This window comes from Podarcis erhardii (genome assembly GCF_964252035.2).
Source record: "Podarcis erhardii genome assembly, chromosome: 4".
NCBI classification, from domain to species: domain Eukaryota; kingdom Metazoa; phylum Chordata; class Lepidosauria; order Squamata; family Lacertidae; genus Podarcis; species Podarcis erhardii.
In genome coordinates, this window is record NC_138508.1 from 55,942,626 (window position 1) to 55,970,040 (window position 27,415).

The following is a 27,415-nucleotide window of genomic DNA, read 5'->3' on the forward strand; positions in this document are numbered from 1 at the left end:
CTCATCCGTAAGCCTAACAGATCTGGCAAAATAATGAGTTATAGTTCATTAATGAAGAGTCTCTCTGGGAGATTAATCATTGCAGAAAATACCATGCCATACTATCTACAACAAAGCTACAAAACAAAATTGTGCTAAAATTATTGAAATACATGTCTGGATTCAATAATCTGTTAGGCTGGCCAGCATATGAAATAAAACAATGAAACAATTTTGGGAAGTCCCACTGAATGCAGTTGAAATTGATTGAATAGTCTGGGAATCCACATTCAAATAACAACTCCCCCAATGATGCAATGTTTGTTCCATTTTTGGATGGCAAACCAGGAATCCAGGGAACTCCTGGATCCATTCTAGCCCATACCTGCCATTGGCAAAAATGTCCTGGAGCATGAAATGTATTCATTAATAACTAAGTGCTATAAAAAGACAGGAATCTCTCTCTCTCTCTCTCTCTCTCTCTCTCTCTCTCTCTCTCTGTGTGTGTGTGTGTGATTGGCACACTGTTTAGATATTAAGCCAAATAAGTATGTGCTACTTATACATGCCTATAGTATTATCAAGCGGTGATTAATAGTATTATTTATAACAATACAGTTTAGGGTGATGTGCAGCATAAATCTTTAGGTCCAAGTTATGCAGGGTTAAGCCTGGCATTATTCATCTTGGCACACAACCTGTAATAACTTTCCATACATAGCCCATACTGCATTGGTTTCATATTAACAGCTGGAATATTGTTAATGTGATGTTTTCCCCAAAGAATCCTGGGAACTATAGTTTGTTGAGGAGTATTAGGAGACCACTGTTCTTCTCACAGAGATACAATTCCCAGAGTGGTTTAACGGTGAATCCCTCTTCCCAGGGAACTCTGAGAACCCTTACCAAACTACACTTCCTGGGATTCTACAGTTTCCCACGACTGCTTATGGTAGTACGATACTGCCTTAAATATATAGTGCAGATGGGAGCCTTATTCTCTGTAGCACTGATAGCTATCCTATATGCTTTTTAAGAACGATAAACAAATGAGCCTTCATGCACACAGAGAGCTCCATGATGTCATGGATTGCTGCATCATGTGAAGAAGCCGAGAGATAGCGGTAGAAAAGACCAACCATTCTGGGCAAGCTGTTTTAATTGACAGGAGAATGACTATGCTGAGCTTAACAGAGCACCAGACTGGGGGGTAGCAGGACAAGGCACTTGTCTCTGTGTCACTCTTAATTAATAAGCAGGAGTCTGTGCAGACATTGAAAAGAAAAGAGAGATTAGAGTATGGAGAAAGTGATGCCAGGCAGGAGGCCCATCAAAAATCAAGGGGAAAGGGGAAACTTGAAACTAGAGCACTGCAAGAAAGCAAAAGGCTGGGAGTGATGCCTGAGTTTTGTTCTTGGCTCACTAGCCAGTCATTACAGGGATCTGCATATGACTAGGCTCCTTTCCTCCTATGTAAGTAAAATGGGGATATAGATACTGCCTTCTCTGCAGGACTGTGGTTAGGATTAATTAATGTTTGCTTAGCACTTTGAAGATGTAAACTTATACAGAGCCGAAATGCTCAGTGTTGTTTTTGCATGGGCATGCAGATGATAAAATCTCTTGGTGACCTGCAGTTGAGATCTGGCACGTGGAGCTGTAGGAATGGAAAGTTTAGCTCTTCAGTGTGCTAATATCTGTAGAAACACTCTGTCTTAAAAAGGCAGGTAATATTCACACAGCATGAACTGGGGCAAGGGTGTGAGAGAGGGAGAAGTGGAAAATCACTGAACTCTGTTTTTGATGTCAAGCTGTGCTAATGAAGATCCACTGTGAAGGTATCTGAATTCAAGGAAGTTGGCAAGAGAGAAGCAAAAGGCCTGAGAATGTTGCAACTCCGGAAACGTCATTCATAAAATAAAACGTAAAAAAAAAAAAAAAATTGTCTGCTCGCAGCAGGGAATGGGGGATTCTTTGTGTAAGGTGCTGTCTCTATTCCAGCAGCTTTGTTAGAACTCCTGCTGCTAAACAAAATAGCAGATGTAAGAGTCACTGCATTTTAAAACGGTTTTGATTTCCATGAAAAAACAGTTTTGGTCAACCAACATAAAATGTAATACAGCCTGCTCTTTGGTCACTAAATAACAATAGCAATTTGCAAGCCTTTCACTGTTGCATGGATTGTGGCAGTACAGTGGTACCTCGGGTTACATACACTTCAGGTTACAGACTCTGCTAATGCTTCAGGTTAAGAACTTTGCTTCAGGATAAGAACAGAAATCGTGCTCCGGCAGCACGGCAGCAGCAGGAGGCCCCATTATCTAAAGTGGTGCTTCAGGTTAAGAACAGTTTCAGGTTAAGTATGAACCTCCGGAATGAATTAAGTACGTAACCAGAGGTACCACTGTAATCCTAAAAGCTTCGCCCACTCATACATCTAACACAAATCAATTGAGATGACTCCTAAAATAAATAGTTTATGATGACAAGCCATATGCCATAAACCTATTGGATTTGCTGAATGCTTTGTCCGTAAAGACTCCATGAAGGCATAAGATATTATTTGATACACTAACCTTCTATCCAACAGAAGGCTCTAAAAAGAACTATATGAACATTCTTTGATATCCAAGAGGTTAAACTGGGGTTTTTTGGCAAATGTATAATTGGAATATATTTATATGCCTGCAAGGAAGCACAGCTATTTTAAATGCCGAAGGTATTTTAAAACATCGAAGTTTATCCGTTGATTAAGATTAGCTAATACCTGCCACAAACACTTGTGTTGGTAAGACATGGGTGACACAAGTAACTGAGCCACAGAATGCAAAATGTTGCTCAAAGAAACACAATCAGCTCAGGAAATATGGACACACCAGCCATAAACTAGTATACAGTGGTATCTCGGGTTACATACGCTTCAGGTTACAGACTCCACTAACCCAGAAATAGTGCTTCAGGTTAAGAACTTTGCTTCAGGATGAGAACAGAAATCGTGCTCCAGCGGCGCAGCAGCAGCAAGAGGCCCCATTAGCTAAAGTGGTGCTTCAGGTTAAGAACAGTTTCAGGTTAAGTACGGAACTCCGGAATGAATTAAGTACTTAACCCGAGGTACCACTGTATGTTACCCCAAGAGCTGTTTGACAGTGGAACAGACTCCCTTGAGAGGTTGTGTACTCTCCTTCACTGGAGGGTTTTAAGCAGAGGTTGGATAGCCATCTGTAATGGATGCTTTAGTTAGGATTCCTACATTGTAGGGGGTTGGACTTGATGACCCCCGGGGTCCCTTCCAACTCTAATTCTATGATCATGTTTCTGTGCACAACAGACAGGGCAAGCATTGGGATTTTCAGCACCTTGCCAAACTACAATTCCTGTAATCATCAGGATGGTGCTACAAGGCAAGTGCATTTCAAATGCAAAACTGCACGTGCTCAGAGATGTTGTTGTTGTTGTTGTTAAGCAGTGTTGGCAAGCTCTTTCCCTTCCTCCAAACATATCAGTTGTAAAATATGGAATGTTGGTGTGGGAAGAGAAATGATAATTGTTGGCTTTGCATGGCTGTTTATAGCTCTAACCAACACCATCATAAGACCATTAAGTCCAGAGTACAAAATAATCCAGCTTCACCACTGCCCTGCCCATATCTTCCAGGGATATAGGCATCTATTTTATTGCGATCTCTGTCCTATCCCAACTTCACAATTTTCATGGAAATGTTGCCCATAGATCTTTTATTTATCCCGTACCCATCGTATGAGATGGCAGTGGAAAAGAGATACCCATTCTTTTATTTTTGTTCTGTGTCACAGCAGAAAAGCAGGGGAGCATTTGATGACTGATGTGGCAAAAGGAAAAAAAAAATTCATCTCAGTTCAAATTTGGGCTGGAGAGCTCATTGGCCCCACTGTACATCAAGTGACATTGACAGGGCTAAGAAAGTGGACGGCACATTTCTGCGAGTTAACTGGAATATCCAGTCTTACGACAGAGAATATTGGAATAAACAAAGCAGAGGTTTGGAAAGAATGCAATCTTTCATGCTTCCAGGCAGAAGTCAGTCAAGCTTGGAGGGAGGAGGTGGGGATGCAACTAGCCTTTGAGGATAAGTTTACTGCTTGCCTCAGAGTCTTTTCCTAGTGCGGGTACCACCATTGCAACAAAATTGAGTATCCAATGGCCTCTTGTGGCAACCAGCCCCTATTCTGACAAGCATGGCAGAGGAAAAGGGGAGGGGGGATACTTCTGCCAAGGGAAAAAATAAACCTCCATGGATTTCTGTGGGCTTTAAGGATATAAACAACAGGAATTCAGGATCACATGAGAAGAGAGATGATGAAAGAAACAGAATGCAGGAAGTTGGGGTGGGGTGGGGGGAAGCCAGGATCGGATGGGATCCATTCCAGGATAAGAAAGGAAGTGACTAAAGTGGATACGTGAATGTTACCTAATAAAGAAACACAAATGGAAAGAGGAAGGCACCAAGGACTGGTGAGATGTTATTCTAATGCTTCTTTAACAGGTCAGGGATTCAGAAATGCAGAGCTTTATAACCTTGATAATAGAGAAGACACTGCCTTGACACACAGTGAGAAAAATGGCAAAATCACTGGAGCCAAGGGGACAGTGGCCAAGAGTGAGGCTGTGGCCCTTCTGTACAGGGGCAGGCTGATGCTTGGGGTGTTGAACTGTGTAAGAGAGAGCCTGGAGCTCCTTCACCCCAGGCACAATCCTGGGAAAATGCTTTGCATTGTTTTGGAAATTCACAGCTTAATCCTCACTCTGCTATGCCAGAGGTGAATGTGGGCTCATTAGACATTGAAGGCCCTAAAAGCCTGCCCTGTGTCCCAGCTAAATTGGGCATGAGGGCCTGATAACAATGAGAACCACAGGTCAAGCCATGAGGGCAAATTGAAAGGCATGCTTGTGGGTTGCTCCCTATGTCTGGAGTTCCTATCTTCTTCTTCTTCTTCTTCTTCTTCTTCTTCTTCTTCTTCTTCTTCTTCTTCTTCTTCTTCTTCTTCAGAGGCTTATCACCCCAAGGCAATGTAAGACTTCAAATAATAATAATAATAATAATAATAATAATAATAATAATAATAATAATACATGTTTAATGGCTGGAGGGAGGATTTCTTCTCTTGTGATGTGTTCATGTGTGCACTTTCTTTTAGACTTGCTTCAGGAGATTCTGATGCATACCGGAGTTGTGAAAATAGGCAAATTCCATGCTAGGGATCCTTGGAATTGAAAATGTAACTGTTCATATCATAATGCTGTTTTCCAAATCTGTGGTGCAGCCGCTTTTGGAATGCTGTGTTCTGGTTCCCTCACCTCAAAAAGGATAGAGTTGGAAAAGGGTCTGAAAAGGACAATCAAGGGGACGGAGCCACCCCCCTGTGAGGAACAGCTGCACCATTTGGGACTTTTTAGGTTAGAGAAAAGTAACAAGCAAGAGATAACCTGGTAGAAGTTTATAAAAGTATGCGCTGCATGGAGAAAGCAATAGAGAAAAGCTTTCCTCCCTCTCTTGTGGCACAGGGATTCATGCACATCCCATGAAGCTGAATTTTGGAAGATTGAGGACAGATAAAAGGAAGTGCTTATTCACACTGTGCATAGTTTAAACTGTGGAACTCACTCCCACAGGAGCCAGTGATGGCCACCAAAAGATTAGACAAATTCATGGAGGACCAGGCTATCAGTGGCTACTAGCCATGAAGTTAAGTTCCGCCTCCACTGTCAGAGGCAGCATGCTTCTGCATTCTAGCTGCTGGGCGTCATAGGTGGGCTGAAGACTGTTCTGCTAATGCTCTGCTTGGGGGTTTCCCACAGGCATCTGGTTGGCCACTGTGAGAACAGGATGTTGGACCATTGGCCTTGTCTTGTGTTCTTAAGAGTCAATAGATGGAGATGGAGGGGCGAAATAAGGAAGCAGGAAGACTCTGTGTAAGCTGAGGAGGAAAAGGAAAAATACCGTATTTTTCGCTCTATAACACGCACCAGACCATAACACACACGTAGTTTTTAGAGGAGGAAAACAAGGAAAAAATATTCTAAATGAAATAGTGGATATATGATTTTTGTGATTCATGCTGTGGCCACAGACATGTGATCTGACAGTGAGTTTGGAGTAGCCCAGTGCAAAAATCCTGAGGATCCATGTGGATCCATGCTTTGTAACCATGGAGGAGGAAAGGAAGGGGAACCATGGATCCTCTGCTCACGACTGCAGCAGATCCCCCCCGCCACCCGCAGGCATTAACTCCATAACACGCACAGACATTTCCCTTTACTTTCTAGGAGGAAAAAAGTGAGTGTTATGGTGCAAAAAATACGGTATATCAGCAATATAGTTGATGTTTTGTCGCATTTTTAACATTCTGTTGGGAGCTGCCCAGCCAGATGGGCAGGGTATAAATAATAAATTATTATTATCATTTGGATAGGGTGGGGACATTGGATGGGGACATTGGATGGGGACATGTTCTTGTAGCCTGACATGTGAGTGCAATGGTGGACTGGATGTAGGCTAACAAGCCAAGGTCTAATCCATAAAGGCTGTAGCACAGTGGTTCTCAACCTGTGGGTCCCCAGATGTTGTTGGACTACAACTCCCACCATCCCTGAGCTCTGGCCTTGCTAGCTTGGGGTGATGGGAGTTGTGGTCCAACAACATCTGGGGACCCACAGAAGGTACCAGTCTCCATCCATGACATCTCTAGGTAGGAATGGGAATGCCTCTTGTCTGAAACCCTGGAAAATTGCTGCCAGTCAGTGCAGACAGTTCTGAGCTAGATGAACCAATAGTCTAATTTAGTATAAGGCAGCTCCTGTCGTTCTATTGTCCATTCTTTCAGGTGGCTGTTGTGTGTTTGCTTGAGGATTGCCTAAGAACCTTTTTAACTGCCTCAGGGTTAAGGTGTTCCACCAACCATTTGGGGGCAGCATTCCCCAACCTGGTGCCCTCCACATGTTCCTGGAATTCAGCTCACAGCATCCCTGACCATTGACCATGTTGATGGGAGCTGTAGTTCAACAACATATGGAGGGCACCAGGTTGGAAACAGCTGACTTGGATGTGCCCACCACATCTCTTTGCCCATCTTGTTTCCCTGGAACATACGGTGCTAGTTATTTTGTCTTCAGTCTGCATTCTAGTTCCAGGTCTGTTTGTTTATTTAAAAGATTTCTAGACTGCCATTCAACCATTGGATTCCAGGATGGTTTTTAATAAACATTACTTAAAAAATGAAAATACAATAAACCAGAGCTTTCCAAACTGTGTGTCACGACGCGTCAGTGTGTCGGCTGCAGTGTGTAGGTGTGTTGTGTGCACTGGCAGAAGAAGGGGGTGCGGTAGATGTGGTCCCCCTGAGGGGGGTGACATTGCCGCCCTGCCCCCCTGGGACACTCACCACTTGCCGTGGGCGGCACCCCCATGGGAGGCTAGCCCCACCCCCGGGTACCCAGCATGTGTGGCGCTCCGGGGGCCAGAGAAGCTAGCGCCACCTCTGGTTTCGTGAATACTACCTATGCTCCTCCTGGGGCTGGAAGGGGGTTAGTTTAATCTCTGGTTTGCTAAGTAAAACTGAATTACAGTGTTGTGAAATGATGCATGTTTAAAAAGTGTGTCATCAACATGAAAAGTTTGGAAAGCTCTGCAATAAAGCATAAGTCCATCAAACAATTACAGACTGGGAGACATCAAAAACTTACAACAGCTAAAGTCAGACTAAAGCAATATCATGCTTTATAATGCCTAAGCAAATCAAAGTGTTTTAAGTCGTTGTCATGTTGGCACCAGGAAGGAATTTTCTGGGGAGGGAATTCTAGAGCTGGGGCACTATTGCAGATAATGGAATGAATGAATAACCCGCTTCTTAGTGCCTACATAATGCATCTGAGCTAAGGACAGTACTTGGAGAAGGACCTCCACTGAAGATCTTATGGCATGGGCTGGCTGGTATGCAAGGTCCTCTTTTAGATATTTGGGTTCTAAGCTATTTAGGGCTCTGAAGTTAAGTACCAGCCTGTTGAATGGGATTTGGGAGCAAAATGGTCACTCAGTGTAGTTCTTTCAGGATTGGAGGAATAGGACTCCATCTGGCAGAACCAATGAAAATTCTGTCTGCCCATTTCTGCACTAATTTGAGCTCCTGAGTCATTTGCTGCTAGGAAGCAATTAGAAAGTTGATCCCACTGCTACCATGTTTCTTGCACTTCAGGAAATGTGTTTTGCTAGGAGCTCCAAGTAGCATGTTGCTTGAAATGACTTGTTTGGATTTGTACTTTGGAGTAGACCCATGCAGACATGATGCCTCCTCACCAGAAGACATGTCTAAAGGGTGTCTTTTCAAGGCTGCAACTCTTCTCTTGCAAGCTGATCTCAGCAAGCTACTTTGGGTCCAAGTTGCCCTTCTAAGGGGCTAAATGCTCCTTATTGCGGCCACTTGTGCATTGTTGAAAAAGAGGAAATGTATCACCAACAAGATGACAAGAGAGACTACCAATATGCATAAAAAATGTATTTGCTGATTTATATGTAGAGATGAAAATTTACAAATAATTGTGATAATTTAAATAGCAATGCAATGCATTTGGCCATAATGGGGAAGTCAATAACTAGGTGGCTTGTGTGCCTGTTCAGTCCACTATCTAGGTGCTTGCTGTTGTTGGGAGCCTTCAAGGTCCCTACTCTCTCTTCCTAGAGTTATTTACGTCTAACCTGGATTCGTACCAGACCACGTTTCAAATGGAGAACTCCCTCAAGCAGAAAACTGCTTTTTGTAAAGGATACAGTGGTACCTCTGGTTATGAACTTAATTCGTTCCAGAGGTCCGTTCTTAAGCTGAAACCGTTCTTATCCTGAGGCGTGCTTTCACTAATGGGGCTTCCCGCTGCACGCGTTCACATCCTGGGGCAAAGTTTGCAACCAGGAGCAACTCCTTCCAGTTTAGCGGAGCTTGTATCCTGAAGCGTTCATAACCAGAAGTGTTCGTAACCAGAGGTACCACTGTACATGGTTAGTCTAGCCTTCTGGCTGTCTCTCACCACCTCCACCTCCAATACTTGAGGTGTGAAATTGACTAGGCCAGAAGGTTGCTTATTTTCATGATCTGTTCACTAGGAAGGAATTCAGTTTTGAGAGGTCAGCTGCAGCCCTCTTCATTAGTGGATTTACGCACTCCTGTTGTGGCAGGAGCTGCTTGATTTCTTGTAATTCCTGAGTCATGTTTTTGCACGGTGGACTGCCAACAACCAAAAGGGCAGTATGTTAAAAGAAGAAATGAGGATTAGTTACCTTGGCAAATTAATTCTTGCCCTTGCGTGACTATAGGCGGCTCAGTTCAACAATTCCTTATGGGTTCACAGACTCTGTTTTACAGATGGAGCTTCTCCACCCCCATTTTGGTCAACAGCACAAGGGCTTTTCCATTCATTTCCTACTTCTGTAAATGAATTTACCATCTTCTCCCAGTGGCAAGTATGGGTGACTCACACCCAAGCTCCATTTGTACATCAGAGAGAAAGTAACAAGCTGCAGGATGAAGATCAAACCTTGGGGAGCTGAGAGAAAATCTGGTACTGTTCTCTGTCCGTTGGTTAAACAAACTAAACACTATATTTTCTTGTCCAAAGGTTGTGAACAAGTACCATGCATTTCTTCTCAAATGGTTTTCCGGGTTGGGATTTCTATGCCATTACCTAAGCTGCATTTCCTCCTGCCCATGTCCCAGTTGTTAGTCCGTTGAAACTAAAGCACATTTTCTGATGGACTGCCCCTCCTCCTCTCTTTATTGTTCTTGCTCACATCATCAGGACTTTGTCTTTTTCCTCCGGACATGTTGCAGTGTGTGTGTGTGTATGTGTGTGTGGTGCTGTTTTTACTGTCACACAAAAGTTCTTTTACTGGGATCCTTGGTGCTTTCCCCCTTCTCCTTTTGAGCTTTCAAGAGTTGTCATATGTGAGCTGGTTAAGGAAATAAAAATAAACACAAATTTACCTTCAGCCTGCCAGCAGTTACTCAGTTATGGGTGTAAACATAAATATTCTTTTACTGACAAAACAGGAAAGTTGCATTAGTGAATAATTACATTGTTATCCTGGCTTGGCACACATGTCTACTACAAGTACGTTGATTTCCAGAAATGTTCTTTTAAGGAGTTACAAGGGAGAAGTATTTCTCTCTCTCTCTCCTGTGGTTCATAAAAATGAATCACTTATTAAAGTTCTCTCTTGAAGCCAAACAATGGAACAAAACAATACTAGCTGCATGAATTGCCAGAGTACAAAGGATGCATGGGGGTTTTTTGTGGGGGGATTTAAGCACAGGAAGTTTTGTTATTGGAAACTCCTGCTAACTTGCTCTGGCCTTGTGCTGCGTAACCACTGTCTGGTCGTGGAAGCCGTGTCTTTTTTTGTCCCATCAAACTGGCAAAGACAGGCACCTCCTGCTTTTTGTGCGCTTTGTTCAGTCCTGGACAGAGGCACACTTCATCTCCATCTGCACTGAGCTAGGATTCACAGTAAACAAACTTTGAGAAACTTGTGGTCCAGTCCCTTCTGTGTTTGCTAAGGGCAGGGCCCATTGCTAGAAAGCTGAATTTGTGAATTGCCTCCTGTTTTTTTCCACTGACTCTTTGAAATTGGAGAGGCCTATGATGTAAACAGCCTTGAAGAGCTTTCAGGTGCAAATATTTCTTTCTCACGCTCTTTTCTAGGCATTCACAAGATTGCTTGCTTTTATTTCCCCTCTAACACAGCTAGGCATTGAGGACTTGTGAAAATCGAAATCAAAATGCTCATTTTAAAAATCTTTCCCCCCAGCATTTCTAAGGGAGACATAATTACAGAACTGATTTGGAAAATCATAGCTAAATTGGTCTAGTGTTAATGGAATATTTGTCTCCTGAGTGGATCACATTCAGTAAATTAATGTTGTTATTGTTTTTTAAAAAAGAGAGGCCTGTCTTCTTTCCATAATAATAAATATGAGAAATATTTTAATACAATGTAGGACTGAATTGATAAAATTACTTTCTGGACTCTTGAGTCAAGTCATTTATATTGACATGAACGCCAGGGAGGAAATTATATTATTTTCTGCTTATGAAATTAACTTGGTGCAACATTGCATGCTGATGCCAGAAACTTTCAAAGTGTAGCAGATTTTTGCCCATAAATATGGAATGTAATCATAATCTGGTGATTTTAATACAGAGTCTGTTTTATCATAGCTTTGTTGTTGTTCTTTTGAAAAACTATTTCCCCCCATCTATTTAGGTCTAAGACACTGACAATGGAAGCCACCCAGATCAATATGTCACAAGCGCCACTAGTGAACGGCAACATCACTGCTAAGTCGAAGAGGAGCAAACCTCGTGTGATGTCCAAAAGTGGCCACAGCAACGTGAGGATCGACAAGGTCGATGGCATTTACCTCCTTTATCTTCAGGATCTGTGGACCACCGTCATCGACATGAAGTGGAGATATAAATTGACCTTGTTTGCTGCTACCTTTGTAATGACTTGGTTTCTTTTTGGAGTCATTTACTATGTCATTGCCTTTCTTCATGGAGATTTGGAAGGGAACAAACACCCGCAGAACCAGGCCCCCTGCGTCATGCATGTGAGGTCACTCACTGGAGCATTTCTCTTTTCTTTGGAGTCGCAGACTACCATTGGCTATGGCTTCCGTTACATCACAGAAGAGTGCCCTCATGCCATCTTCCTTTTAGTTGCTCAGCTGGTTCTCACCACCTTGATCGAGATCTTCATCACGGGGACTTTCCTGGCCAAAATTGCTAGACCCAAAAAAAGGGCCGAGACCATTAAATTCAGTCACTGTGCTGTCATCTCCAAGCACAATGGGCATCTGTGCCTTGTAATCCGAGTGGCAAACATGAGAAAGAGCCTCTTGATCCAGTGCCAGCTGACAGGAAAGCTTCTCGAGTCCTACGAAACTAAAGAAGGTGAGAGGATTCTGCTTAACCAAGCGACTGTTAAATTCCACGTTGACTCCGCAGCAGAGAGTCCATTCCTGATTTTACCTCTGACTTTTTACCACATATTGGATGAGAGCAGCCCTTTAAGAGACCTTTCACCCCAAAACCTGAAAGAAAAAGAGTTTGAACTGGTTGTCCTCCTGAATGCCACTGTAGAGTCAACAAGTGCCGTCTGCCAGAGCCGAACATCATATATCCCAGAGGAGATCTTCTGGGGTTTTGAGTTTATGCCTGTGGTCTCTCTCTCTCCGAATGGGAAGTACGTTGCAGATTTTAGCCAATTTGAGAAGATCAGAAGATGTCCAGATTGTACCTTGTACAGTATGGACTCTGAAAAACAAAAACTAGAAGAGCAATACAGAAAAGAAGATGAAAGAGAAAGGGAGCGCAGGACAAAGTTTTTACAGCAAAGCAATGTTTGATTTCTCATCTAACACCAACCACAACAAATATTTATACAGCAAGAATTATCATCACCCCCCCCCCTTGAAAATGGAAGGGCATCGAAAGCTCATCCAAACAGCTGTGGCAAGACTTTTTATTCTAGAATCCATGAAAACCAAGTACACTATCTAGATCTGTTGCCTATTTTTCGACCCTTAAGAGTGCTTATTGAGAAATGGTTTTTCTTATAAAGAAAAGGTCATAGCAGATTGAATCTGCATTCACCCCTGCCCCCCTCTGTTTGTCCACCTGAAATAGATGGTCCCACCAATCAAGACAGCTGTCACCACTCCCTTCTCCGTTCATCTGGGGCGTGTGCAGGGAGGAAAAAAAGCATGGATAACCTAACCTAGGGGAGGGTTTTCAAATGTGCGTAAAGTAACCATCCTTGTGGACAGCAGGATCAAGACTCAATCTAGAGTGCAAGCAGCATGTTGAGGACATGCAAGAACAATTCCAGATTGAGGAAAAAACTACATTTTTGTGCTACAAATGGGTTAGTGTGTGTACACAGCCTAAGATGTGGGGCGCATTCACCACTTTTGCATCATTAATCAAAGTGGTTTGTTTTTTTTAAAAAATTAAATGACTTTTGTGTATGGGATGCTGTAACTGAGATGAATATCTTTAGGGAAGCATAGATAGTAGCCTTGTACCGAGTCAGACCATAAGTCCATTGAGTTCAGTCTACACCGATTGGCAGTGACTCTCCAGGCTCCAGAAAGGGGTTATCTCCCAGCCTTTGCTGGTGAAACTAAACTGTACATGGTCTCTTATTTCAGAGGCAGCAGCTCCATTGTAAATTCAAGCTATAGACTTCTCCACTCTAGGAACATAGGAAATGCGTTCTACTGAGTCAGAAGTTTGTTGTGATGAGTATTGTCTCCACTGACTTGCAGTGGCTGTCCAGGATTTGAGACTGGAGATACAAGATCTTGGACCTGCTGAGAGCGCTATGGCCTCTCCTTGTGTCTTAACACTCTGCCATATGGCAATTTTCATAAGATTGATTTTCAGTTAACCTATGTGAAGTTCAGTATATTGAACAAATTTACTCACGATATTTATTTGACATAGATTAGCCATATAAGTAGGATGAAAGAGTAGGTTCTGAAAGGTTATATATTCTTTGGTATAGTGAGGCTGCAATCCTCTTACACTTCCCTGCAGTTGAACTCAGGGGGGTTTACTTCTGAGTAGACATGCATAGAGTTGCACTGTCAGTGTTTATTTACCCAGATTTTCATGCTTCTTAAGAAAAGGGAAATGACATTCTGGTTGTGTCATTGGAAATCAGTTTCACGGAGCGGAAACAATTTGAATGACAGTAGACAGCAGCCTCTAAAATGACTGCCCAGTGCAATGTGGACTTGGAGTGTGGGGTTGTACAAAAACAGACCACCACCCCTCCAAAAGCATCCACATCTGTTACAGACAGAAGGTTTCTCCCCTTGGCCACCAGTGTAAATGTCTGTGCTATAGGGGAGGATTAGAGAACCACATCAGAAGAACAGAAGTGCAAGAACAGAGGGAGATCTAATGTGGCCCCCATAGGCTCTATAGCTCCCTAAAACACCCTAACTCTTGGCACTCACCAAGGATGCCTCCACCTCCCTTAAAAAAACCCAAAAACCAACCTGAGGTACAGGAGCATTTTCTGGTTGTATGTTGAGAAGTTTGCCTGTTATTCTGTCTGTGTTCTATTTCCTGGGGGATGTAGGTTTGTTTTTTTCCCGTTTTCTTTTGATGGTGGTCCTGAGGAGCACCAGTTTTTCTTCTATGAAATGGGTATGTTGTGGTGCTCACAGCAGCATCTCAGATTTCTAAATGTGCCCCTGCCCCCACAGAAAAAGTTGGAGACACACTGCTCTGGATTCTCTCTTTCTGGCACAGCAGAGCAAGAAACTCAAGGGGAACCACACAAATATTGCAACAATGGCTTGGGAAACAATCATTTCCCTCTTTCCCACTTCACAGGCTCCTTCTGCCAGTCTTTGCCAAAAAAACAAACAAAAACAAAACAAAAAGAAACAGAAAGAAAATGAATGGCTCCAAGGGACAGTATAGTTTCTTCCCCATCTGCCATCGTACACACAGCAGTGCAGGTGATCAGGCTGTCCTAGTCCTGCCAAAAATTCTGTTTTGAATCCTTCCTCCACCCCTTTTTAAAAGACAGCTGTCATGGATATATAGGAATGGAGTTGTAAAAGAAAAAAGAGAAATGTATTATTGGGAAAATGCTACCGATAACGTTTTTATGATATGACATGTATAAGCATTAGAGTCATGTATTTAAAAGATTGCTTGTTTTGCTTTGGACCACTGTTTAATATTCTTAAATAAAGATTTCTGAAACATTTGCTGTCAAATATTCATTTTTAACTGTTAGCCTGTTGTTACTGTTCATCTATCAGGTAAAATTATTTTGATAGATTGCATCCCGGAGGTTGCCAATCCAACACCCAAGAGTGCCATGGCATTCATGAAAGTCTCCATTTGACACACCCAGACTCTGAGCTTTCATGTTAAAGAAGTAAGCCTCTATCCTTCGTAGAAAGAAATTTATGAAGCAAAATGTGCAGGTCCCCTCTAAGAGATTTCTCTGAAATGAATTAGCCCGGTTGCTCCCACCTAGCAGTGTTTTTAGGCAATGAGTGCAGTCAGGGCTCTGATTGATAAGTGAGTTGTTTGCCAATAGTAACAGGAATTCCTAGAGTCCTTATTTTCCCTTCCCCTTTAGGGGAAGGACTTATTCCCTTCAGCAAGGATACATCTTTCTTGTGGTGGGTTCCCTAGAAGTACTTAATTTTCTTCAAATATTACCACACAAGAAGTATGGGTGGATGTTAAAGATCCCCTCCTGCACAAAAATGACAAATGCAAGATGTGAAATCTTTGCAGAGGCTTGGGCTTCTTTCCTAAGGAGCTAAAGACCAATCACTACTTAAGAATTCACTGTTAACTTACATGTCTACTCAGAAATAAGTCTCTTTGGGAAGACTTCAGTATTGTGCTAATATTATCATTCCATCAGTGCAAGCATTTCTGCTTGTCAGATGAAACCATCACCCCTCTCCTCCATTTTGTTCTGGGGGTTCTCCAGGGTGAATTTGGGGCAGACATGAGAACACATGGAGGGAAGAGATATGGGAAAGGAGTCCTTGTGCTGTCTTCCACTAGCACACTGGGTTCATTGAATCCGGGCCTTTGTGTTTAGTGGAACTTACTCCCAGGTAAGTGGATAGAGGATGGCTGAGCAGGCTTTGGTTTTGAGTTAGCATTGGAGGACACAGGCTTCTTGTGCCATTAGCAGCTGTACAGAAGAATTCAAGGGTTTTCTAGCATGCAAATCCAATTATGAGAAAAACTTCACCATGACAGTACTCACATTTTGTATTATGCCATGCTCTCTCCCCCATGGCAGCCATGTTGCGTAATGCTATGCTCCCTTGCGGCCATTTTGTGACTGGTGCCCACAACACTCTCTCCAACACAGAAATGTTTCCACTGGTCTAAAGAGGTTGGAAAACCTCTGGGGTTTTGGGGTGTGTTTTTTTAAGCAAGCCCAGCCCCAGGTATTCTTGTAAAGCAGGCTGTGCTGGACCCGGGGGAGAGGTACCGTGAGCGTAGTCTGAGTCCACACGAAGAGGGGCGAGGTCCGAGGCGGAGAGCCGGGCGGGGAACAGGAACGCTGGAACAGGAGGCCGAGCAGGGTACAGGAACACCGGATGGTCAGGAACAGGAGGCCGAGCAGGGAACAGGAGCACCAGATGGTCAGGAACAGGAGGCCGAGCTGGGATCAGGAACACAGGAAGGTCCAAAGCCAACAACGACGTTGCTCCCGCAACCTGGCGCCAGGCTGACTGGGCTTTTATCCTCTTCTAAGGCCAGGGGCGGTCCCGGCCCCCAGGAGCCCCGCCTCCTCTGGCCTTAAGGCGAGCACTCCTCCTGGGAGCAACCAGTTCCCTTCGCCTCTCTGCCCTAAGCCTCTGCAGATCAGGAGAGGCCGAAGGGTTACTGGGCCCTGGAGGAGGCTCACCTGTAGCCACTGAGTCCTCAAGCCCCTCTGGGGCCAGAAGAGTTTCACCTGGGGCCAGCTCCCGGTGCTCTGCCACAGGTGCAGGCTCTTCAGCATCTAGGCCTTGCCCCAGTTCAGCCGGCCCTGGAGGCGGGGACTCCTGTGCAGGCTGGGATTCCTCTGGTTCATCCTCTGAATCGGAATCCCAGGCCATCACACCGGCTTTAAGGTCTGAAGGAATAGCTCAATTCTGCCCAGGAGGCCACACTAGGTTATCTTTTGGTACATTAGTTATTTCTTGTAACACATCCACCTCACATACCATAACCCAGGGCTGGTGTCAGACATGGGTTACATCATCAAACACCTGTGGGGATTCATAGCTAATCAATAGAATTATAGAGTTGGAAGGGACCCTGAGGGTCATCTGTGATGGGGCCCACAGTCCTGCATGAAGTCCAATATCAACGCTAGGCATCTCCTTGACTTGATGAAAGTAAGCAGTGGCAGGAGGGGACCAGTTTCTCTCACTTGCCTTGCAGACTGAGTCCAGAGGGGAATTGGAGGAACCATCGTAGATTTCTTTATTAGAGCTATTCCTCATAGTTATTGATAGTCTCTACTGCTCAGTAGGTGCTCAGTAGGTGGTGTCAGAGCACCTGTGGTTTAGAGAGATTTATTTCACAGCAACATCACACATTTTAAGCACTCTTATATTACTTTAACAGGCTAGATAGCCACTTATGCAAGTAACGTTTGAGTGGAAATCTTTGGCACTCCAGATGTTGTTGGACTCCAATTCCCATTAGCCCCAGACAGCATGACCAATGGGAACTTTGGTCCAACAACACCAGGAGAGCCAAAGATTGCCCACCATTAGTATATATGAACGGTATATGCTATTTGCCTCAAAGAGGAGCTGTGTTGAAATGTTTGAGGCAAATAAAATCATTTTGATTGTGATGAAAATAACATTACTTTGAAATGAAGATGACTGGCATTTAGCCTTGGTTGCTTGATTTATTCCATCTTTGTCATACAAGGTTATTAAAACAAGTGTGTGTGTGTGTGTGTGTGTGTGTGTGTGTGTGTGTGTGTGTGTATGAAAGACAAAGTATTAGATTGCATTGTGCAATCTACAAAGAACATATGTTTTTGCTGGCTACTCTATGATAAAAGTCCATTCTATTTTTATAGATTATTTAAAAATCCCAGTGAACGTATCTTTAAAATGCCTTTTAAAGCTGCATTGTTTTTCCACTTGCTTTTTCTGCTAATAATATATTTGATAAATCATGGGGAAAGAATTCAGTACGCTCTATTTTATGGTGTGTTCTCTTAAATTAAAACCATACCATAAGATCAACAAGTATATCTTCTTTTCCTGGAAAAGCAAAACCTCTGTGCCTCAAAATCATCACTCCACACAAGTACTCTTATTCTTAAATCTTTTTGTTATAATACAAAAGAGATAAATGTATACACCCTTTTAAATTTTGAGGAAATATGATCACTCCCCTACTAACTGCAGCTAGTTAACAACAGAAAGGTACTCCTTCGCCATACTTTTGGGAATTGATATGAAAGAGTCCGGGAACTATTGCCAATGGAAAAATTGAAACATCAATTGAAATTTTCAAAAGGGCAAGGCAGAAAGTAAACTTGGAGGAGACACATTTTGACAAGCAATAAAATATTGGTGAAAGAGTTTATTTTATCCAATTTCCTTTCAGCGTTTAAGAAACTGAAACTTTATGTAGTAGTGGTAGTAGCTATTCACGTTACAAATGTGATAAGTGTTCTTAATGTTACGAGAGGTGCAATGTGCAGAGTGCTCCTGCTCAGTATTCCCTTCAGCCAGCCATGACCTTTCCAGGATAAACCATTCTATTCTCCCTCCCTCCCTGATTTCTATCCCTAGCAGCCTCTCAGCATTCCACAGTCACCGAGCATGCTCAGTCCTCATTGAGCTGTTTAGGACTTTCTCTGTTTACTTCAGATTTCAAACCCCCTCACTGCCCCCCCAATACTTTTTGTACAGCTGCAAACCTTGGGGTTCCTCCACCCCTAACACCTTGCTGCTTCTCCGGTGTATGAGGAAAGATGCTGCCACTTTGACATAATAATAATAATAATAATAATAATAATAATAATAATAATAATAATAATATATACCCTGTCCATGGTGGCTCCCATCATCATCATCATCAAGCGAAACAACATCAAATATTAAAAACTTCCTTGAAAAGGGCTGCCTTCAGATGTCTTCTAAAAGTCAGAAACTGTAGTTGTTTATTTCCTTGACTTCTGAAGGGAGGGCATTCTACAGGATGGGCACCACTACCAAGAAGGCCCTCTGCCCGGTTCCCTCTATATAAGGAATCACACATTAAGAATAAGTTTGCTCATAGTATATAGGATTGGATTAATCTTTAGGTTCTATTTTCCCATTGTGGGAAAGGGGCATTTTTGTGGGGTGGGGCATTTGATATGTCACAATGTTATCACTTTGTGACTGAGAATATGGTGGGGTTTTAAAAAAATATAAAAATAGAAATATCAAAAGCACAAGACAAAAAAACCCCAAAACCCATGGATCCAAAGCAAAGGTTTTTTGTTTTCCACCTTGCTGTTCCTATTTCACTTGAGTTCATTTAACCTCAAGTAGTACAGACTGGATACATTATAAGCCCACCTACGCCCAAGTTTTCTGGAGAGAGAAAGGATTATTGAAATTTCCCAGATTTTCAGGCACACCGCAGTGTATTCTGTATAGCAAGCAGGACTCAAAACTTTTAAAGCGCATGAAGAAGGAAGGGTGGAGAAATACCTTCCTTCTCTAGGAAGTTATTAAGCATGTCGGAGCCCGGGAGCCAACTGGCTCCATTTCCCTCGCTTTCTTCTTTCACCACATCACTGTGACTGCCCAAGATTATAAATGAATGCGGTTCTCACTGGCAGAGCTCCTTAAGAGCTTGAAATCGTCACTGATTCTCTCCTCCAAAAGGAGGTCTGACATACAGGCCACCTGGAAAGTACGGACAGAGCCATAAAACGATTGCAAGCATTTGGCCACTCAGCCGACGAATCGAATCGAATCGAATCGAATCGAATCGAATAATCAGTGAGCTGGCAATCTGATTTCTTTAAAATTGAAACTGTTACAGAAGTTATGATTTATCTATCCCTCCCTCACTCCCCCAGCTAAGTTAAACAGGTAAAGCTAGCGATGTTTTTGAACAATTTGAGAAAGGTAGGAAAAGGGGAAAGAGGATGCCTGTGCCCTCATTATATCCGTTGTAAGAAAAAGCAAGTGTTACATCATTTCAGCTAGATTCTTAAGGAACTGATTTTGAGGTGGGGGTGGGTTGAAACTACCCTCAAGTGGCCTACCGGGTCAGTGTGTCTGGCTGTTAACTAGAAGGTTGGTGGTTTGAGCCCACCCAGGGATGGCTGTGGGCAAGATTACTGCATTGCAAGGGGTTGGACTAGATGACTATAGGGTCCCTCCCAACTCTACAATTCCATGATTCTATGAACTGTTTGTTTGCTTAGTCGTTCATTCCTGTTCTACCTTTCCTTAAGTAGCCTGAGGTGATGTACATGCCCAGCTCCCATTTATCCTCACAAAAACTCTGCAAGGTAGCTTAGGCTAAAAGATAGTGACCAGTCAGTAGTTTGTAGCTGCACGGGGATTGGAACCTGGGTTTCTGCAGACCTAGTCTGCGGAACTAACTACTACACCTCACTATAGTGACTTTTAACAGGACTGGGGGGTGGAATAAAATGGGGAGAGAGTACAAATGGAATGACTCTGTAGTTCAAACTAAGGGTTAAATTTTTCCTGATATACTTGCATAATTTTCAGCCTGCTTCTCTCACAGCTTAGGTGACTGTATGACTTTCCATCTGTGTGGCATATATTTGCACTACTGTGTTAAAGGCGCTAAAGATCAAACAGTCCATAACACAGTGATGCAGAACCTCCAGCCAACGGGCCCATTTAGTGCTTCCAGGCCTCACAGTTGGCCTGTTAAGCCTTTCTTCCTTTCTTTTTTTGTAAGACACACCCAACTTTACCGGGTGTGTTGTCATATATGGTGTCAGGCTTGGAATAAATTCAACCCACAGCTGCTGCAAAGGAATCCTTGAAAGGTTGTTTCATAAGGTAGGAGCCACAACTGAGAAGGCGCTGTCCTCAGTACTTGCCAATGCAACTGATTTTAAAGTACAGGGAGACATATATGGGCACAAGCAGTCCTTCAAATAACCTGTGTACCTATAACACAAGCATAGCCCTATTGGAATGAGAAGTATCTGAAGAACTCATCTTACTGGCTTAGTGTAAACATCTCATTATCATGTACTGTAAAATAATATGTTTAGTATTTTATCCCCCCTCCTTCTGAGGCTCCTTTTTGTTTTGTTTTGTTTTGTTAGTCATGCCATGTTTTTTTATTTATGTGTGTACAATTTTGTAAAAAGAAAATTAAAAAGAAAGACTGACAGACCAGTTCAGGCCTACAGTGCTGCTCTATAAATATTAACTTAGCACATAATCAGAGTTCATGGCCGGCTATTTCTTTCTTAAATCTGCTCTTTACTTTCATAGCCCCCTTTGAGGTATTCTATTTCATCCTTTTTTTACTGTACATGATGCAACATGCAACACTTCCTCGAGCTGAAGACCAATTACTCACCCATGGATTGACTTCAATGGTGTGATTCATTTGAATAAAGAACATCCACTAATGGATGTTGGCATTCATGCCTTCCTCCTTTATGTTTCTGTAACTGAATTTATTCTGGTTTTTACCTATTGCAGTTGCATTGTGCTGAAATCTGAAGAATCCCTATGAGCTGCAGAGTGCATTCAAGGCTTACCCAACATGCCCTCTTCCCTATTAGCTAATCTGGCTGATTCCTATTGCACAGTAATATCCGACTTTGCTCTCACCTGGGGGCAAAAAATTATTCTCCTGTTTCCTACCCAGGAAGGGCACAGTTCCACACTAAAAGGACTCTCAATCAAGGGATATGAAACACTTCTCTTTTGCACTTCTAAAGGCTACTTCTATCCTCTCATACTGGAAGTGGTCTAGAGTAGGGAGGAAATCGCATAATACTCCCCTGAGAGGGGAAAGTCCAGAAGTTCAAATGCACAGTCATGCCCACTAAATTCAAAGGGGGTCCATCCTGAAGAAGTGACCCAAAAAGATAGTCTTTTTGGTGTTCCCCCTTTGGCAGTGGTGCTGTGTCGGCTGCCAGGGTAAGGCGTGGGGCACTGTGCCAGCCCAACCCTTGCCACTAGAGCCAAGTGAGGCCATGCTGCACTGCCTGCCCATCCAATGCTGGCCAGGCGGCCATTCAGTGAGGGGGCTGGAGACCCTCAGCGAGACAGGCTGGGCTCCAAGCCCAGAGACCCCTGGCGGCGTGCAGGGCAGGACAGAGATCCTAGTTTGTGCCCCCTCAGAATTATGTACCCAGGGCTATGGTCCCCTCGCCCTTCCAGGCTATGCCCCTGCCCTTTGGATCACCTCTGAATGGTGCAACCCGCCGCCCCCAGCAGACTTGGCTTATATCCTCCCTTTCTCTATCCCCCATGCAAAGTGTACGGGCTTGTGGGAGTATCCTGGGCAGTTCTAGTTGCTTAGTCTCAGCGGGGCCTAATCCTGATATTAGGGAAGTTCTTAATATTTGATGTTTTGCTGTGCTTTACTGTGCTTAATGTTCTTTAAATTTGTTGGAAGCTGCCCAGAGTGGTTGGGCAACCCAGTCAGATGGGTGGCATATCAATAATAAATTGTTGTTATTATTATTATTATTACTATGTGCCTCTTGGCAGGCAGCTGCTTTTGCAAGGGGATGGGGGGTCTTGATGATATATTCTCTGTTTCTCTCCACTCCCTCAGGCTCAGCTGCCTCCTAACTCACTTCCTCCTCTTAGTGCAGAATATTTCCTGTGGGGCTCATTGGATCAACAGCCTTGGTCCAAAACTACAACATACTTTCATTCAAACTCCTGCAGTGCATGATGAAAAGACAATTGACTTATAACTAACCATATACTGTGACTTGTTCTACTCTGCCTAGATATAGTAAACAAAACTTCTGAAAAACACACAGAAGAAAACCCTACAGAAAAACTCCAGTTCAATCTCTAGACAGCAAGCTATGGTTTAAGGGCAAATGTGTACTCGTTAGAAGCACTCGATGTTTATGGATGTGCTGCTGAGCATTCCACAAGCTTTGTAACAAGGTGTCACAAGATTTGCAAATATCATATGGTTTCCAGTTCTTTTCTGTGTTTAACTGCCTTTCAGGGGTATCACATTCAAAAGAAAGGCTTTAAGCATATCCCAGGAAGCACCACCAGCCGATTTTTAAAAGAACACAGGAGGTTTATTTTGTGAGCTATTCTTACCCCAGGCTTCATGCCACAGGATGTGTATGAACCATGGCAGTGTTTAGTATTTACCATTCTCTGCAGTTTTGCCTTCAGTATATCTGAAAGATTGCCTTCACCCATACCAGCTGCCTGCGCTTGAAGATTGACAACAGAGAACCCTCCTCTCCTCATATGCACATTTTACAATACTGTACTTCAGCTGGTGAGCAGAAAAGAGAGTCCTTTCTGCAGTGAAACCTCAGCTCTTCAATCCGCCACCATCAACACTGCAAAAGGCCCTGTCACTTCAAGTTTTCAGGACAGCCCTAAAGATTCATTTGCTTCCAATTACTTTTTCTTGAGTTGTTTTATTCTTCTGCTGATGGTTTCAGTTAAGTGTTATATTTTAATATTTTGGGGCTGTATATTATAAATGCCAGCTTCCTTAATGATGTTACAGTTATTGATACTGCATTGCATGTTTAAAATTGTTAGCCACCTTGAAAGGGATTAGTTATTTCTCATAAGACCTTCTGAGAGTTTATCTGGTCTCCACTTCCTGCCTTGTAAGCATAAAGATTGTAGCTGGAATGTAGCAAAAGCTTATCCCTGAGGACATGGTGGCTGCTGTTGATGTGAATGCAGAGAAGATGCATACAAATGCTGATCATTCAGCTCAGGGAGGAAAGATGTCCAACTGCTCAGCAAGGAGGGCTTAAGGTGTGTACTAGCGATTGCTGATGCTTCTGAGACAGGAAGGTAATTTAAGCAACTCAACTGATGGCAGGGGCCTCGTCTTCTGCATGTGCTATCTCAGTAAACACACTTTCTTTTGACCTTTGTAAGCCTGCTGTGACCCTGGGCATTTGAACCATATACACATTTACTGCAGGGTATTTCCAATAGCCTCCCTGTGTTTGTTCAAACTATGCTTTCCCTTCTGAACTCTTTTCAGCAAGGTCCAAACACTGCAATATATAATTAAGGGCCCAATCTAGTGTCCTCACAAACCAAAGTGTTGGTCCCTGAGGGCTGTTTAGTTCTCACTCGTACTCAGGTATGCATATATATCACCCAAAGGCTGCTGTGGCCCACTGCTTCTGACCACTTTAGAAATATGTACGTGATTGCACATAAAAGCATAGAACAATAGCATTGTAAAGTTGGAAGGGACCCTAAGGATTCTCTAGTCAAATTGGAAGGGACTCTAAGGATTCTCTAGTCTGCAATGCAGGATTATGCAGCTGTCCCACACAGGGATTGAACCTGCAACCTTGGTATTATCAGCATCATGCTGTAACCAAATGAGGGCCTTCACATTTGATGAGGTAAGCGTTGAAGGAGTGTCTCCATCCCTATTGTTCAGCTCGGACACTGAGGTCCAGCTCCGAGGGCCTTCTGGCGGTTCTCTCCCTGTGAGAATTGAGGCTACAGGGAACCAGGCAGAGGGCCTTCTCGGTGGTGGCACCTGCCCTATGGAATGCCCACCCATCAGATGTCAAGGAAATAAACAATTATCTGACTTTCAGAAGATATCTGAAGGCAATCCTGTTTAGGGACGTTTTTAATGGTTGATGTTTTATCGTGCTTTTAATATTCTGTTGGGAACTGCCAAGAGTGGCTGGGGAAACCCAGCCAGATGGATGGGGTATAAATAAATTATGATGATGATGATGATGATGATGATGATGATGATGATGATGCACATGGCAGTCTGCATACCTGAGTACTAATACTTAACTGAGAATTTGAGCTTCAACTCTTGGAGAAACTTGCTGCATTACTCTGAATATCCCTTCTTCCATTCATAGATCTGACCTTCAGCCATGAGATTTGGATCTCAATGGTTGGTTATGAATCACAAGATAATTAGGAGGAGGACTTTTTCTAGCTTGAACTGTATGCATTTTCAAATCATTTGCTACCGAGTTCTGAGAAATCTTGAGAGCCCGCTGCTCCGATTATATCAGAAGGCCTCATTACTCAAAAGGCTGTGGGACCTGCCTGACCACAACTTTTCAAATCTGCTCACAATGATTTCTAAAAGTAGATTTTGTTCCCATAATTATGAGGCTTGGTTCATTGCAAATTGTTTACAGCTGAGTAAAGTCAAATTAGAATTGCAGCTGCTGGCTGGTCATCTCTTTTGTCAAATTTTTGGCTGGCTAATAGTTGGAGATAGCTTCATCTGAGATGATCAGTGGATGTTTCATCAATGGCTGCTAATGACAGTAGATGGTCTCCTGATAGCTGAGGATCTCTCTCAGTATTTGGAAATGGAATGAGATACCCATTAGAGGCTGGAGAGGTGACATGCCTCCAGCTTTTGAGAAGAAAGGTAAATTAGGCTGAGAGACAGTGACGAGCCTAAGGTTACTCACTGTACCTTTGGGACTGCCACTCCTGGTATGCCCTGTGGAGGACCTTAAGGTCCACAGATGACAACATTTTGGAGGTCCCAGGACGTAAAGTGGTTAGATTGGTCTCAACTAGGGCCAGGGCCTTTTCAGTACTGGCCCCGATTTGGTAGAACGCTCTGTCACAATAGACTAGGGCCCTGCGGAACTTGACATCTTTCCGCAGGGCCTGCAAGACAGAGCTGTTCCGCCTGGCCTTTGGTTTGGACTCAGTCTGACCCTTATGTTTCCCTCCCCTTATGGTTTTGATTTATGGGCTACTTTTAAAATGAGGCTGCATTTTAAATTGCATTTTAACCTGTATTTTAAATTGAGGTTTTTTTCCTATTATGTTTTTACTGTAATTTTACTGGTGTTAGCTGCCCTGAGCTCGGCTCTGGCTGGGGAGGGCGGGGTATAAATAAAATTTATTATTATTATTAATAATAATAATGAATGAATGAATAAGGATTTGAACCCAAAATTTAGTCAACATGCAGATAATACTACATCACCGTGGCTTGCCTTCACTAAGTGGGAATTTGCGCATTTAAAACAAACCGATGTGGATATTTTTGGATAGTTAAAGTGAGGAGTGTTGAGTTTAGATATTTCTTTATACCATACATGCTTAGTAGAAACAGGATGGGGCATTTGAAGATGATAACCTGCGAAAATTACTACAACTATTCCTGCCACATATCAGAGACATATCAGAGTGTGACCACCAGTTCCTGTGCAGTAAACGGAACAGGAAGAAGGACCGACAAACCTAATCTCCACTTGCCTTGTTGTTTCTGATGCTCAGAGTTAAGGCCCAGCAGCTCGCTTCCCCTGATGAATTAGGATCTCTCCTTCCTTTGGATTGTCAAAAGCAAACATTTGGCTGACAAAGTCAAACACCATCATTTCCTCATTAGGATGAAGAAAAATCGGTGCATTTCCCAGTTGCCTATTCCCCACTTAGAACTGCCATGCCACTGAACGAAATAACATTGTATTGCATAAAAGATAAGGAAGGAAAGCAGCTTTTATTAATTTTTAAAATCTACAATTATTCAAAATGACAATTGACTATAAGCCAAATAAGGAGAAATGGGGGGTGGGGATTTGATGAGGAGTCAATTGAAGAATAGGTTATGTTCATTGTTATGTGTTATGGAAGGCTTCAGCAAGATCTAACTTAGTTTTAAAGAAACATTTGAAGTAGATTGGCCATAACACTTACCATAATGAAGAATGAATATCCAGCATGGCTTTCCCTTTCCCTTTTGTTAACCCCCCCCCCCGATCTCCATTTTGTTCTCACAACTTAGACTTGCATGTGTCATTTGCATCTGCCAGTATTTGTATCAATAACAAAATGTCCAGTTATATAGTAGTAGTAGTAGTAGTAGTATATTAATTAAATTTGTTTACCACCCTTCAGCTGAAGATTACAGGCTGGCTAACAATGTAAAAAGAGAACAAAAAATACATAATAAAAACAAAAACAATCACAAACCAATAATCCCCCCTCTCACAAACGCATTTAAAAGGACATAGAATATTAATCAGCCGAAGGCCTGGTTGAAAACAAACATTTTTCTCTGATGCCTAAAGATACGTAATGAAGCTGCCAGGCAAGCCTCCCTGGGGGGCCACCACAGAAAAGGCCTGTTCTCATGTTGCAGCCCTTCAGATTTCTTGTGGAGGAGACACATTAAGAAGGGGCTGATCGCAGGGTCTTGGATAGTTCATACATATAGGGAGAGGTGGTCCTTGAGGTATTGTGGTCCTGAGCTGTTCAAGGCTTTATAGGTAAAAACCCAGCACTTTGAATTGGGCCCAGAAACTAATTGGCAACATCTTGCCCCAATGAGCAACCTGGCTGCCAAATTCTGCACCAGCTGAAGTTTCTGAACTGTCTTCAGAGGCAGCCCCACATATAACACGTTGCAATAATCTAACAGAGATCAGCAGAGCATAGACAACAGAAGTTAGGCTATCCCTGTCCACATAGGGGCACAGCTGGGCCACTAGCTGAAGCTGATGGAAGGCACTCCATGCCACAGAGGCCACCTGAGCCTTAAGCAACAGGAAAGAAGTACCCCCAAGCTACATACCTACTCCTTCAGAGGGAGGGTAGCTCCATCAAAAGCAGGCAACCTTCCATCCGGTCTAGGGAAGTGGTTCCCACTA

General features: G+C 43.1%; 1 protein-coding gene across 9 annotated transcripts in view; it reads left to right on the plus strand.

Annotated features, from left to right (window-relative positions):
• The window catches only part of KCNJ15 (potassium inwardly rectifying channel subfamily J member 15), a 32,968-nt gene extending 18,176 nt beyond the window's left edge, over window positions 1–14,792 (plus strand). For 7 of the 9 annotated variants that reach the window (XM_081859908.1, XM_081859911.1, XM_081859903.1 and 4 more), the window contains one exon: window positions 11,267–14,792. In XM_081859908.1, coding sequence (XP_081716034.1) covers window positions 11,283–12,410 — 1,128 coding nt within the window. In that variant the 5' untranslated portion in view covers window positions 11,267–11,282 and the 3' untranslated portion in view covers window positions 12,411–14,792. Of the gene's footprint in view, window positions 1–4,391; window positions 4,471–10,295; window positions 10,672–11,266 lie in introns of those variants that run through there. The other 2 variants (XM_081859910.1, XM_081859909.1) reach the window with 2 other exon arrangements.
• Window positions 14,793–27,415: the final 12,623 nt, after the last annotated feature.